Source organism: Spodoptera frugiperda, chromosome 2 (assembly GCF_023101765.2).
Source record: "Spodoptera frugiperda isolate SF20-4 chromosome 2, AGI-APGP_CSIRO_Sfru_2.0, whole genome shotgun sequence".
NCBI lineage: Eukaryota > Metazoa > Arthropoda > Insecta > Lepidoptera > Noctuidae > Spodoptera > Spodoptera frugiperda.
Genome location: NC_064213.1, coordinates 1,479,379 through 1,495,712, shown reverse-complemented (window position 1 = coordinate 1,495,712; position 16,334 = coordinate 1,479,379). Strand labels below are relative to the sequence as shown.

Below are 16,334 nucleotides of genomic sequence, written 5' to 3'. Positions count from 1 at the left end.
ATGACAAACTCAAACGACTTATTCAATTTTTTTAGCTATTGTCACTAACTCACTAACGCATGGTGTTTTTAGATAAAATATCGGAGTGACTAATTTTGTTATATATCAAAATATATCTAAGTATCTATAGTTCTCTTATCCGCAAACAATACAAATCAGTTTGGCTAAGCCTCTATTATAAAAGCGCAAAGAGCACACTCTTTGTAAGATGTTAAATAATTTCAAATATAATGTTCTGTAAAAGCTTTTGTAACTGCCATCTTCATAAGCACTAAAGTCCAGCTTGAAGTAGTTATTGGTGTAGACTTAAACGGTTTTTTGATTGTACACAATTTTAGCCTTCGAAATGTTTAGGATACTCAAAGCAAGACTTACAAGTATAGCAAATTCTTACCTTAAAATATTTAAATCTATTTTATAATGAGAAACTAGTATACAAACTCGATGCAGGAGCTGGTCTTACGTGGACAGTCCAACAAAGAAATCCAGGTGAGGAAATATCTTGATGGAAAAGTGATAACTGCAACTGAAGTGTGGACTCGAACTTGCATCATTTCTACTAGTCTCGTTCAGGTTCTCCAACTCATTCTGAAATACATTGAATCCCTAATAAAAATCCAATCCAAATATCGTTGAAATTATCTAAATGTATCTCACTCAGTTGTGATTTTATTAAAAATACAATAATGTGGGTAATTTTAGTTTTAGGAAAATTTTTAATTACTGTCACGCCCAGTTCTTGGCAATATACCTGTCCAGAAGGCACTACCATAGTATTAACTAAATTATTATTTAATGTGCTGTTCCTAGTAAGTATATGGGTTGAAAAATATATGTATGTAAAACTAAAAACCTCTGTCTATCCCTTCGGAGAATAATATTGTGTAAGATTTATCTAGAAGCTTCTACGTTACTTAATTTTTTCTCCAACCCTCGACGGTAGACAGATTCATATTTTCATCAACTGATTTGAACAACTTGCGTTGTATGAGTGAGGTTACGAGATACCCCTCCCAATATCCAATTCCCCAACAACCCTTAAATTCCTAACCCCCAACGGGCAACGCAGTTGTATCGCCTCTGGTATTTCGAGTGTCCATGGGCGACGGCGATCACTTACCATCAGGTAATCCGTCAGACCGTTTACCGGCTAATATCATTAAAAAAACTTGCAATTAATTAATATAAATGCCAAAAGAAACCCAGAAAATATTATATGCAAACTATCAAACAGAATTGTTTATGCTAAAATACTTAATATAACATATTTAAGTGAAACAGTGTATGACTGTTCAAACTTAAGAAATAAAAAAATTAAGATACAATAAGGACAAACTTATAACGCGAACATAAATAAGTTATAACACATAAAATAAAGAAACGAAAGATACCTGGTCTTTGTAAAATAATTTGAGCCAAGCTTTCTGGTGAAAGCGTTTTTAGATTTCTTTCACCCTCATCTCACTCCAAAGAATAAATTCCTGCAAAATAAAAAACAGCGTCTTTAGTTAAATACTTTTAGTCTTCCAAGGCATAAGGATGATGACGGGGTAAGAAAATTAAAAATCTATTTAATCCGTCAGTTAGGTAATGAAAAAATACACACGTATTTTTTTTTTATTTTGGCATATAAATTGAAAATACTTAGACAAAACGAATCAAAGTTTAGGAGTGGGAGCAAATACGTTACCACTGCCTATACAACGTACCTAAAAGTGACGTCACGCGAAATTTCAAATCGATATATCGTCGAAAATATTTGTTTCCGAGAGAAAACAAAAATTACGCGTCTGATATATTCAAATAATCTACAAGACGGACATTACAATAAAAATTAGTCATCTACCCTATTATTGAGTTTCTCAGTTTTCGAAAAATCTCATCAGCACAAAAATCTCTTAAGGGTTAGAATCATGCCTGTGTATGATAATAGCTTCACCTCCAGTTGCACTTCATAACATAACAAAGAAAATTTTATACGACTACCCTATGATACAAAAAAAAATCTGATGTGCGTTTATAAAATAAAGCACAGTTATTAGAAAGTTAGAAAATAAAATGAACTTACTTAGCACAATGTTTCTCCTTGGCGTTGAAAAATCTCCACGGTGCAGATAGCTCAAAGACCAAAGACTACATGCAGTATGGCATAATGGTACTAGACCCAAGTCTTGTTCAGGGTTTATCCTTGACCAATGTCAGCTCCATTGTTAATATTTCAACGGACCATCAATTGCTCTAGATCGTACTCCTCAAGTAGACTGTTCTTGATAGAAGTTCTTCAAAGTCCGTAAACAGCGTGATACGGTAAAAGTAAGCTGGTATCTTCTTTGCTGCATCATTGATAGCTTAAACCAATATTTGGTCTCCATCTCCAAAGGAATACAATTCTCCTGGAGTCCTGAGTAGACCATTCTCGAAGAAATCTTCAAACACCGACTAGCAACGTAACCACGTTAGAACTTTCAATATAATATTAAAATTATATTAATATCGAGCCAGGTAAAATTAATTAAGTATACTGCTTCGGCAAATGGTCGGCTCACAAGTAAGACAAGTATTCGAACTGGTATGGTTTAAACCTTTTTATATTCTATGCCGTTATGAAAAGGAGCTACGTGATTGGTCAGTGGAAAATTCCACAACTATTTGCTTCTTAAAGGTTATGATACATTGGAGTGTAACTGCAGCACTTAAAATATTATTAATGGCTCGTTTATTCAATAGCCCGTTAGGTTTTATATGTCGATTATATGTTGGTTTTATATGTGCTTGCCCTTAAGATAAAACTGTGCACGCAAATCCTAGCATGTATGGGGGAAAACTGTACAGTTGTCAGTACAATATAAGTCGGTTATGCCTGTACAGTTTTACATGTAGGAGCTAAACCGTAGTGCAAAACCTGTGAAAAAAAGTCAGTGAGTTAATGCTTGACATACTGGCAGCGAATACGTAACAGCGAGCATCCTGCTGCAACTATACTGGTACAGTGTAGCATGACCTTAAAAATTAACCAGCAACTAATTTTTATACAATTACCTGCAACACAAAATAATTAATTTTATGCATTAAACTAGAAATTTCTTTGTTAGATTTTTTTTTGTTCTTTAACATTAAAAAATAATGTTTACACGGATTAAATTCGGTTTACGTAAATATAAGCACAATGACCTCAAGGAACTGTCGTTCCACCTTGTTTAGAATACTTACATAATATTAAGTTATCTTAACTTCACATACAGAATAACTATTTCTACTTTCTCTTTACCAACTTTCTCTTTACAAACCAAAACCTTTAAAATCTTCATTTTAAACACATTAAATGTTTTACCTTTCTCTTACCTCAAAGAACATTTTGTAAGTTGACCGGCCACCCTCGGCAATGTAAAAAAAAACTAATTCTTGATACACTAATAAACTTTAATATCTTCATGCTTCAGTTCTATATTGTATTATTTAAAATATTATTTATTAAAAATAATATAATATAGTTTTGTTTTCATCCGTCCCTAGAATGATCGAACTCGTGTATAATTGCCGCCTTTTCTTGGCGGGACGTCATCGAACGTCGTTTGAAATTCGAACACGTCACCTTTTTTTTAAGATAAGATGTGTGTGGTCAATCTCAAAGGAGTTTCGTATGATTCTATTTTTGAAATATTAAAAACAATAGTTGTTCACGAACTTTTTATGTTTTTTACATCAAATATTTTATTTTACGTACGGATTGTTTTTTTTTTTAATTTTAATAAGTACTATTTCTATTAGCTGTAATAGGGTTATTAGTAAAAATAATTTATTTCTGATTAAGGAAAAAGCTTTATCATAATTCTTTTGCACATTGTTTTACCGCAACAGTACAGACGCAAGTTGCCACAATCTGTTAAATTTCTGCATTACATTTTGGATCTTAAAATTACAGATATAAAGTTGAATATCATTAAGATAGTTTGGAAGTTTCTGCTAAGCGTCTGTACATTAATTTTTAAAGAAAATAATAAGAAATTGGAGGTAAACTAAGAACTATAGAAGCCTATAAAAACAAGCACAAAGAGAAGTCGTTTCACCAGTCTGTTAGTAGACCGCACGGTTAGTGAAACGTATTTAAATAAGAGTTACTTTTCTTTTAAAGAGTCAAGTACAAGACATCATTGTCTGAGTTGTCATTATGACTTTTGGTCTTTTATTACTAACAGTCTTAATCACAACCCAATGGTGATGTAATTATCATCAGTGTTCGTTATTTCATCGCTGCTTGTAATATCGGTAAGTTCCTTTTATTTTATTTTATTATATAATTTACATGTGGGTGAGCTATGCTTCGGCACTAATAGGCCGGCTCGACTGGAGTGTTACCATAGCCTCGCGGAAAACGACGTGAAACAACTCTTACGTTGTTTCGTTGTATGAGCGAGGTTACCCGAGGCCCAATCTTCCCAATCCTGGACAACCTTTAAATTCCGAAAGGCCGCAAGGTACTTGTAACGCCTCTGATGTTTCACGGGTGTCCATGGGTGGCGGCGATTGCTTACCATCAAAAGACTCGTTTACCGGCTTACACCATTAAAATATTTTTTTTGGTTAGAATCTTCCATATTATTGTGGGTAATAGCACAATATATTAGAATAATTTCGGAGGTGCTATAATTTTTTTTATTGATAGGCTAAGATATTCTATGAATAATCGATATGTATTTATTTTTATTTTTAGTTTAATTTAATAATAAATATGAAATGCAGATATTTGATATTTTCTATCGATAAAATTAAACTTAGATTTCGTTATTTCGTTATACCCCCATTTTTTATATTTTTTTTTTTTAGAATAACTGCCGTAATTTTTAGTTAATCCACATTTTTTTTACATCTTGGTTTTACTTTTTACTAATACATAATGACGCTATAGCGGTATTTCAAAGTTTGTCATGACGATTTGACTTGAAATACTGATTCAATTTCAGTATACTTGGCTTTTAACAAAATTGTTTGGAGGTAATCAATGTACGGTAGTAGTATATTAAATATTTAAAATTTTCAACAATATAGATTGGGTTATTGTTTTGTATCAAAAGGAAAAGTTTTTTGACAAAGCCGCTAGAGGGTAAATAGGTGTTCAAGGCGCATAAAATAATGCCGCAAGTGTTTACCGGGGCCATGAAGGCCCCGGTACCCGCCACAACTAGATGGGCCGTATGTTTTGTCTACCATCATGGTATAAAAAAAAAATTTTTTCAAAAATAACCATTTTAATAATAAAAAAACGTTCAAAAAGTTACTGAAACTACAAACACAGGCTAATTTATATTTTTAATTGACTTCCCAAAAAGGAGGAGGTTATCAATTCGGCCGGTATGCTTTTTTCTATTAACGAGACTATTTATTGATTTCAGATGACTGAAAGGGCTGAAAAATTATGATACACCTAGAAGCACCGCTAATCTACAGTCAGCATGTACGCTTAAAGAACAATACTGACCTGTACCAGAACTTCAAAGAATTAATGGGAAATTGCACTGACTCAATGTGAGTAAAACTACCGTCCTAATTTTTAAGCTCAATTCACTCCATATAAGTTTTTAAACTGACATGGTCACTAGTAATATAATTAGAATTTAAAATGGGATATTTACGTTTTTACGTCCACCCGCATATACTCCAGGTTCACCCGTGATCATGGCGCTTGCAACAGTGCCGGAAATGTAAACTCATTGTAATGATATAATTTCCTCCATACTTCATACATATTTTGAAGCTTACTTGGTACTAAACTACTAGTAAGTACTAAACAAAGAATAAGGGTGCTTCTCCACCAGAGATGTTCTGAGCTACGTTGCTGTGGATACGTTTGGCTTCCACTATTCATATTCATTAGTACAAATAGCTTAGCACTAGTGGGAACAGATTTACCTAAGAATGATTTTCATATAGAAGGATGGGTGCTATAGATACGTGATATGGATTTGGCTGTAAATGAAAAATAAGTGTCAATATGTCGGTCAGTCCTCTTTTTTTTTTTTTTGGTTTCAGATCACTTTTTATGATACCCCAGAAAAAAGCAATTTCATTTTCAGTCCTCTAGTGAAGCTATTTGCTCGTTCCAAACTTTAGATTTCTATGGAGAAGAACGAGCAAAGAAACTCCATCGGTTTTTTTTTCAATCAGGTGCACAATATATTTTTTTGTACATAATGACACTGGTTATTGGTTTCAGATCACTGATTAATTATGATACCAGACCTAAAAGCAACGCTACCAATACATCAGTGCGATTCAGTCAACATGGACGTTTAATTAATAATATTGACCGGTTCGATTTGGAATTTAACTCGACTTCTAGATTGATATAATGTAAGTATTTTTATTAATTTCCTTTTTTATAGTAAAATAGTTACGTGATTACATTGTTAAACATAATTTATGAAATTAATACATATGTTATATCTCACGGAAAAGTTTTACATTACATTGTTATTTTTTTTTCAGATAAAATAGACTCAAAGTTCCCTATGGTTATAATGGAATCAATAAGTCTATTGAGTTTATTATGGCGCTAACTTTACTACCGTCAACATGTACGTTTCATGAACAATACTTACCTGCCACGATTTCATGTCAAATGTAAAAGGAGTATCAGAATGCTGTGAGTATCTTTTTCCTAAAACTACCTTTTTATACTTTTCTCCTATGTTGTATGTACGTTTACAAACATACGTTACGTTAGTTCCAGGCTTGGAACAACAAGTAGATCATGCGAATAATTATTGGTTAGTGCGGGTATCTAACCCGACACGTTACACCGTAGAAAGTAGTTGTAGGTAGTTTGATTACAAGGTTGGCAAGGCGGCGGGGCAACCGGCAGTCGTCTAACGTGTAGCGGATTAGATTCCCGCACGGAGCAACTCGTTGTGATCTACAAATTGTTTTTGGTCTGGGGACACCCAGACCAAAAACAATTGTGTGCATATGTATGTTTGTGAACGCACCCACTATACGTTAAAAATATATATATCTACTCACTAAAGTTGACCGCTGGCACAACTGTTTTTGGATAAAAAAGAGGTGTATTAAGCTGCATTTATTAATCAATTTTTTTTTTTAGATAAGCTCTGAAAGATCGAAAAACACCGCAGTGAAGCTATTACTTGAATTAGATAAAGCAAATAGCAGTGCTATCAGTCAGCGTGTACGGTTAATGAACAATACTTTTCTGGAGCATTCGGCATTTCTTGTCACAAATTGGAGAATTACTTAATGATGAAAAGTGAGTATTTTAAGTCCCTAGTGATGATTGTGAGGTTTTTGTAGTTTGGTAACATATTTGCCCATGAAGGGGTAGACTGCACATAAATATACAAAGTACACTCGCTTTTCACCAGTTATGTTAAAGACCCATGTGATAAGAAGTGAGCCTATTGCCATATACTGAGAACGATACCCCGAGATTTACTAAGATATTTCCGAAAACCTGAATGAATCACAATACTTTTTTAGCTGACCTGGAAATTGAACACGAGACTATTGGCTCAGCAGTAGCACTTTCAACCACTCAAGGCAATGAAACAGTCATTTGAGATTATAAAGGACATGTTGATTAATACAAATTATATTGTTTTTAGGTACAAACATAATGAAAACACGAAAAAGATCGCACTGAAGCCTGAAGAAGAATTAGATCTTGGTTTCTCTTTCTTCTTTCATTCTTCTAGATAAGGCTAGCAGTGCGATCTGCCGTCAGCATATAGGTTTAATGAACAATACTCATCTTGAGTGAGTGAGTATAATATTAGTTATCTACAACTAAACTACTTAAATGTTTTTTGGTTTATTCATGTAACTATTTGACGAGAAACTCGACTAGTTTTTCAAGTCATGCTAGATGCTCATATATTTTATGGCTTATTCATTCATTGTTTAGCGGCATGACGTGCGTAATGTACACCTCTGCTTACCCCTTTGGGGATAAAAGGCGTGACGTTGCACCTAGATTCAACAGTAGACGATTTGCAGCTGATATGATGATGATTATGATAAAAATATTGAAGCTTCTTCTGGTTCTTATTTGTTACTTTTTTGTTTTCAGATCAATATTTACAAAGGAGCACAATACCTGGTAGAATGTCAAACCCAGAACATGGACTGCACCAGTGCTCCCTACCGTCAACATGTATGCTACTTTAACAATACTAGTCTCCATGTAAACATACTACCCAATAAAGCATTGTGTATTCAAATCGTTTGTTTTAATAATCAACATTTTTACAATATTATTATATTGCGGGTTGATGACGGGGTATGGAAATTAGAAAATTAAATCTATTTAGTCCGTTAGTTAAGTAATGAAAAATATTAGACACGCATCTTATTCTTATTGCAACATACTTAGATAAAACGAATCAAAGTTAAGAAATAGGAGCAAATACGTCATTTTTAGGTAGAACCTGGAAATGAAAATATTTTAAATCAATATCTAGGAAAGTATTTGTTTTCCAAGAAAATAGGTAATACGTGTCCAATATTTTAAAATCATCTACAATACAATTAAAATTAGTTGTGGGTATACCCTATTAAAAATTTATAAAGAGTTGCTTAAGATTATAGTGTGAGTAAAAGTAAGATTAATGATAAAACTTGGAGGTAGTTATACAAATATAAACCTTAATATAACGACACACGATTGACTATTCCTATGTCTTTTAATTTCACACGAAACAAAAATTTAACGGTCATTATACAGTCTCTTAGCTAAAATTTCGACCAAAAATCGTGTTTTCTTGAATGAGGATAAAAAACGAGTCAGAATTAATCCGGGCCGGGCCGTGTTTGACCGGGTAGGCTGGCTAGGCCGGGTATAAATTACGGTGACCGGGTAAAATCACATGAAACTGAATGTTTTGTACACAACGGACTAAATCAGGATTATGTTCGATGTTTGGTTTTGGGCTCGGCACACAGTTTTTTTTTATTTGGCGTCTATCTTTGCATGATGTTTTTAAACAGACTAAGGTATGTTTGTGTGAAAGACGTGTTCTGAATGTTATGAAAATAACTAAAAAAGGTATAAAATATCAGTAGATTTTTAATAGTTGCCCTACACTTGGATTTCTCCTGTATCGTAGGTGCATTTACAAACATACTAGCACCCAGAACCGAAACAACAATGTATGGATCACACAAAGAGTTACTCAGTGCGGGCATTGAAACCGCTACACGTTACGCTGCAGCCGGTTACCCACCACGCCAACCGTGCAGTCATTTTGGTTAAATGCTTGTATGTATTTACACGTACATAAAATAAGATTTATAAGTACAACGTACCTAAATTAAACTACATTACAATGACCCGTAACTGATAATCAGGACCACGGACTAACGATTGGGTATTCCCTAAAGGTTTTTAATCAAAGCTCTGAGCACCCAGCCAATAAAATATGGGACCATTAAATTTTTACGTGCCCCATAAAGGACGAAATTATACGACCAATCTGTTAGCAAAACGACCAGATTTTGGAATTGAGAATTAAGATGTGTTCAAAAGGCATTTTAATTGTTTTTGTGTGTGATGTCATTTCACGTGAAATGTTATATCATTATTTCTTGGTGTATTCATAAATTTCGGATTAGCTAATAGTGGTTTTGTATTATATGTCTAGTTAAAGAGTTTTTATTTCCTTTGTAAGATAGGAGGAGTGTGTATCTTAAGCTACAGAAATAAAACACTAAGGATGCTTTTCCACCAGAGATGTGCTATCTACAGAGCTATGCTATGCTACGAAGATGAAATGTGAAAGAAGATGCACAACTCGAGTATGCGGTGTATCTATATGGAAGCCATCCATAGCACGCATCTTTCCATATAAAAAACATAGCTTAGCTGAGTTCGTTTTCACTAGTGCCAAGCTATGTAATACCAATGATTATCATTGGTGGAAGCCAAACGCATCCACAGCAACGTATTATAGTATAGCACATCTCTGTTGGAAAATTACTCTAAAAAATACACATAAAAGAAATTTTAACCACTGCAGAATTTTTAGCCACGGCTTATTTCAATGAAATTAGAATATTTAAAATTTACACTCCAGTAACAAAAGTTGCTAGACTTCTTATCTCCTTTAGGCCTTAGTAATAAATACGAGGATTTTAACTAAGTTTTCTAACTTCAATTATTATATAAGGCACAAGATAAGAAGTTTTTAAATATTCTAACTCTTTAGAGCGAAACTTGGAAAGGAGTTTACGCTATTCATTTAATTCGGTATTTACTTCAGTAATATAGGTATATTCAAGATTAGTAACGCAGTAATTTTCTTTTTCCTTAAAAACAACGTTGCGTCGAACTAGGATTTTCTCCTGTGTCGTGGGTGCATTTACAAACATACAAGTTCACATACACATGACACCTAGACCCGAAGCAACAATTTGTGGATCACACAAAGAATTGCTACGTGCGGGAATCGAACCCGCTACAGACTCCGTGACAGCCAGTTGCCCAGCCACCGCGCCGACCGTGCAGTCAATCTAGTAAAGGTATCAGTCAAAGGCACTATTTAATGAGATTTTCGAAAATTCTCAATAGCTTTTACTTCAAAACAATCTATCCAATCTATGGCTATATGTTCAGATGCTCACTCCACATGGGGGTCATAACATAACTAATGAAAAGTGGATATTACATTGTATACATACTATATTAATGTTCACTGTTTTATTGTCTCAAACGAGGAGTAAAACCTTTTTGCCAGTTATTCCTATAAACGTCCACTTAACTCATAGTATGCTGGAGTGCTAGATCTGCGCCAGACAATATTTTCTACTGTGTCTCATATACCCACAGACCAGAGTTTTAGTTATGTATATTAATATGTTATAAACTTTACATTGAAAATTAGCAATATTTTGCTTTCTGACGAGAGCAAATGTCTTGTCTCATTATTTCTACAGGCGGTATCGAACCTCAATCATGTTCAATTATTGTAGTGTCATATGTGAATATTTTCCTTAGTCGTACGCTCTTGACAGAGCAGTTGTGGTCATGATGCCACATGTAATATATTATTTATTTATTTTTAGCCTTTGTTGTCCCACTGCAGGTAAAATACCTCCCCACCCTCTTCCCACTACTCTTACTCTTTGGTGAATATGAATAGGGATAAATAAATAAAACACAAAATATAATCAGCAGTAATATTTTTAAATTGCTTTGAATCACAATTTTGTAGTGTTTATAGATTATAATAATTACAAAGGAAGATTATTTTTTGTTCAAAGTACACTTATCCAACAGCTCGTCGTCATACATTCATGTCCACCATCTCAGAAATATATTACAATAAGATAAACAATTACATTTTTGTTCAATTATTTTAAATAATTATTACAATAATTACAAACGAACGAAATTTAACAATTTTACATAACAAAATTAATAATGTAATTGTAATTAAAATTATAATGTTTGATACACTAATTATTATCGAAATAAAAATTTTAATTTTAATCTATTTATGAATGTAATTAAAAATTATGTGAAAAAAATAAAGTTGAAATCAAATCAATACCAAATTATTAAATTGAATACATTGATAATATTTAAATAAGTATACGATTAATTACGATTATAAATACTTAGGAACAATATTGTTTATTTACAGTTCACATAAAAAACCTACAATAAAAAATGAAACTAAATAACATAACAATAAGAAATAAAATAAAACGCGACAATTAAAAGAGACATTTTTTCATAAGTTTTCCACAAATTATTTACAACTCATTTTTATAATCCATTACCTATTTAAAATAGAAGTTCGAAAATACACTCCACGTAATTACCTTTTAATCCAATTATTACAATTCAATATTCAATTTTTTTGTTTAAGAAAGATGAACTATAAAAAAGAGATTCTAAGTTGTTCAATCGGACAGTCGCCATTCATTCGTCCCTTCATATTGGTGTTTTAGAAACCTTGAAACTGGCAGTACGTGACAATCTCTTACATTTGCTAAAGAAAAACTTACAAACAACGCTTAAGATTTGCATATAAACCATTAGTTTAATTAAAAAATTAAATAACATCATAAAATTCGCTATCAAATGCCTTGTTCTATATAAATTTGTTTGTAAAGCAATAACTCTAGTGGCTAGCTATAAAAATATAGGATTGTAATGATTTATGAAAAATTAAATTATTTATTTTCTATGATAAAATGTCTAAGGCTTAGGTAACTAAACGTTTTATGGCAGATTTGACTACTGTATTGACTAAATCAGGCACTATTGCTTTAAGTAGTAATTCAACTTATAAATAAGAGCCTAAAACTGCTCATTCTCCGTACCTTTTGGCTAAAGTTTAAGAAAAAACATTTTTGAATTACACACTATGTTGCACGTCAAAACATTACAATCCTAGTACAAGGATTTAGCAACTATGTATAATAAATATTAATAGTAAACGAAGTTCTAGTGATCTAGCATTTCATGAAACAAAACGAAACTAATATCAGACGCGAGTGTCGAGAACGTTCAAGTTATAATTAAGTATCTAAGTGATATGCAATATACTTTAGGCAGGCTTCATTTTGATTAAACAATCATTTATCGTCATTACAAAGAGGCGATCGAGATTAGTTTTAGCCATTCTTTGTGAACAATTTATTGCGAATCTCGACGAAATTAAAAGAAGATCTATATCGTATAGAAATTACATATTGAAATGACTAAAACTAATATATTTCCCCTCTAAAAAAGTATACGCAAGCTACCGCGAATAAGTTCAATATAAGAAATTGCTTAAACAACAAATGTTTAACTTAGAACTACATAAAAATCATAGATGCTAAAAACCAATGCTTTTTTGCAATTTTTTTATCACATTTTCGTCAAAAGAAACGTGCCTACGGCATAATAAAGCTCAACTATTTACGGCCCACCCTAATAGATGAAAGAAATCCAATCATATTCTCACTAATATCTCATTCCAGTACCATTTTCAGTTAGTAACAATGTCTATCTTTTAGTCTTAGGAATACTTACTAAATATTATTATGAAGTTAAAATGTGTGAACAAGCTTCTTATAATATAATAATAAAAAGTATTAGTTAAACTTTTAGTTTTAAATTCTATGTATAGATTTCAAGTTTTTTTTTATTTCATATAATAGTAATTTATCTAACTATATCTACTTCTAGTGCACTATCTTTTAGCTGTGGTCAATTACTAAGCCTCGCCGCAAGTGTGCCTTCTTTACTACCTTCAAAAAGTTTATTGCTTTCTTTATCTTTCATAAATAAATCTTCAAAATAAATCAAATTAAAAAGTTTGTCTCACAATGTTTTTTACAAAATCAATTAATTTTTTTATGTTTTTTCTTTTATGTAATTGACATTTCTTTTATAAAAAATATAACACAAATTATTGTTATGCTCATGTTTTTTTTTTTTGTAAATTTTTGGCATTTTTCTAAACAATATAATAAAATAAAATGTAAAGATAATAAAAAGGACACAGTTTTCGGTGGCACTAAGAAGCGTCTATATTTCAACTGTACTGTGACGACCGCGTGGATATTAAAATACACTTTCTTTACAAATCGGAGTTTATTTCACCACAAAAATATTATTGCTTTCAGAGGTTCCGCGTTACAGAGAAAAATACTTTTTTTATTTACTTTTTTCACATCTCCAACCGTTTCGCATTTTAATAACATTATCAGCGCTCCAGAAGCAATCGTGCACGCTATCTAAAAATATAGGTATACGCATGACCACTAGCTAAACGAACTATTTGTTCGAAAATTAAGACAGAAATGATAGAATAACGTTTATGGAAAATTAATACATCAAAACTTTTGGCGCAATACATCTCGAAATACTGGTATCGTACTCGCCATTACTACATATACATATATAAATATAACATCTTAAAATTAGCGATCCAAAAATATGAAATATACGTGTTGTATTAGTGCGCCCCCGGCCGGCCCGCGCTCGCGAGCTACGCGCCGATGTCACCGCTGTGTGCAAGCCCGCGATATTTGCGACTTTTGCCGTTCGCCACCGGAGGGTGCAAAAGCCGCCACAACTGGACGGTTTTTCTCAATCCTCGTCGCGTGTTTATTTTTCTTCTAATCGAAAAAACGTTGGTACATTCTTAACAAAACAACGCTTCACTTTACTTGAAACATTTGCTCTGAATCCACCAACCTTTTTCACCTACTTTTTCAACTCTGGGCCTCTCAAAATCTAAATAAACAGGAATATATCGGAATGTACGAACAGTTTGAAAATTATGTCGAGAGAAGTAAGAATTTTCAAAACGAACCAAGTCATAGATCTAATGAAATAATACAACGGAATGTAACGAGGAAAGTTAAACAAGGTAGTTGTTTGAAGTAAGTAGATAACACAAAGTACCAGGGCCCTGCTCAAGCAAAGCGTCCTTATTCGTTCGAAACTTTTGCTTTATAAAAATACGAATCGAAAATATCTCGACTGTAGCACGTCTTCTTATGGTTAAGCTATGATTATTCTATTATTTCTTATACTATAAAACTTTACTATTTTTACTACGTTAAAATATCAGAGAATTCAGAAAAAGGGAATATTTAGGTTTTTATTTTCTATATTTAAGTGGTGCACAACCTTATTTCTTCATGAACGCTAGGTAAGTATGGCGTTAGCATAACGAGGATCTAAAAACAAAAGTTCACTATCTAAAGAACTAATTATAGATGTAGGTAATTGATGAAAATTCATATTAGGGATCCGCACTTATAGGAATAGGAACTAGGGAAGGAGGAACACGAAATCAACGAGATAGGTTCGAAAGGAGACAAAGTAAACGAATAGAAAACGATAGGTTGATAAACGGTCGAAGGTCCTTGACAACGTTAGATCTAATCTAAAGGGAGTCTCGAAGATAGATCATGTTCGATGATATCTAAGGCTTCACTTCACTGCATAGACTAAAAGAATTAAAACTATTTAGGCTGGATTGAAACCTATTGTTAAACTTTCGACCGAAACTAACTGCGTAATTACTTTTATTTCTCTTAAATACGATAAAATCTCAAAATACTCACAGCTCGTCGGGTTTATTGTATTATACGCTAAGTGCATCTACTTTATAAGAACAGTGGCTTTTAATAATTTGAATTTGTACTTAACCTACATATTTTTAACTCCATTGCTGAAATTATTCATAGAATAGAATTCAAGTTTTGACTCGATCTACTAAAGTCCAAAGCAAACAAAACTCAAACTTCTCATTGAAATTCATCATCGAATCGTTTGCAATTGACATGTACTGTCAAAAGCGAAATGTCGCGTATCACTTTAGAAGAATTTTCGGTAGATTTTTGAAAAAAATTCGTCGTATCTTACGAAATTGTTCAGCCAATACGTATGATGATCTAGGTTTTAATTACTTTACATGAAATTTAGAGTTTTCAAAAATATGATTCCAATAAATGTTCTAAACGAATATCTCAAAAATACATTATGAAAATATAATACAAATACGATAAAATTTATACTAAATATAACCCTGTCTATGACCTGAAGAGTTTAAAATAAAGAATAAATCGAAATCTAAACTCTGAACAAGTCATTTCTAAGGAAAACATAATTACTTCCTAGAGTCACACGCTTTGCTATAATCCGTTCATAGTATACGCAGATGGTACTGCGAAGAAGATTATTGAGAACGACTGAACATTGGATATCGAGAATCCGTTCAATCACATCAATAAATTGTAATTCCGAATCATAACTTTAGTGTTTAAGACAAAAAAGAAAGAACTAAATGGAAAAGTGATAGGTATTAGTCAAAACTTTATGTTTCTACAATTAAGTAATACGTTTAGAAAAGAATTAAAACATTTCGAATAGACAAGGCCTGATTCAGTTCACAACTCCGATAAAAAACCTGTTTCGTGAAGTGCGTAGTGTCAGATAGTTATTGAATATGTGAATGGCAGTTGGCGTTAACGCGTTAGAAGTACTCGATGTAAAACAATCACAACATACTTTAACACAAAATGTCGACTTGTAACAAAATAATGATGAAAGAAATCCTTCCATTGTTATTGCAATGGAAATGAACATCGTGTTGGGTATTGTGTCCGTAGAGTAACTGCCGTAGTTAGATTTTGAACAGAAGTTCAAGTAGAAGGTCTTCGTCCACGTTCATTGGTGATTCAGGTGCTAGGTAATCAACGATCCTAGAAAATTAAACTTATATTAGGTCTCTCTAAGTAATGTTTGTTATATTTTCGTTTTTTCAGATAGCATATTAAATTTCTACGTCATCATTTTAGCAACATTTTGTAATTAA

The 16,334-nt window shown here is 32.5% G+C and overlaps 1 protein-coding gene across 15 annotated transcripts in view; it reads right to left on the bottom strand.

Annotated features, from left to right (window-relative positions):
- Positions 1 to 11,170: 11,170 nt before the first annotated feature.
- The window catches only part of LOC118269486 (calmodulin-binding transcription activator 2), a 193,133-nt gene continuing 187,969 nt past the window's right edge, over positions 11,171 to 16,334 (bottom strand). For all 15 annotated transcript variants that reach the window (XM_035584629.2, XM_035584625.2, XM_035584619.2 and 12 more), the window contains one exon: positions 11,171 to 16,221. Coding sequence is in view for 13 of the 15 variants with exons in the window: in XM_035584625.2 (XP_035440518.2) it covers positions 16,143 to 16,221 (79 nt within the window). In the remaining 2 variants the exon portion in view is untranslated. The remainder of the gene's footprint in view (positions 16,222 to 16,334) is intronic.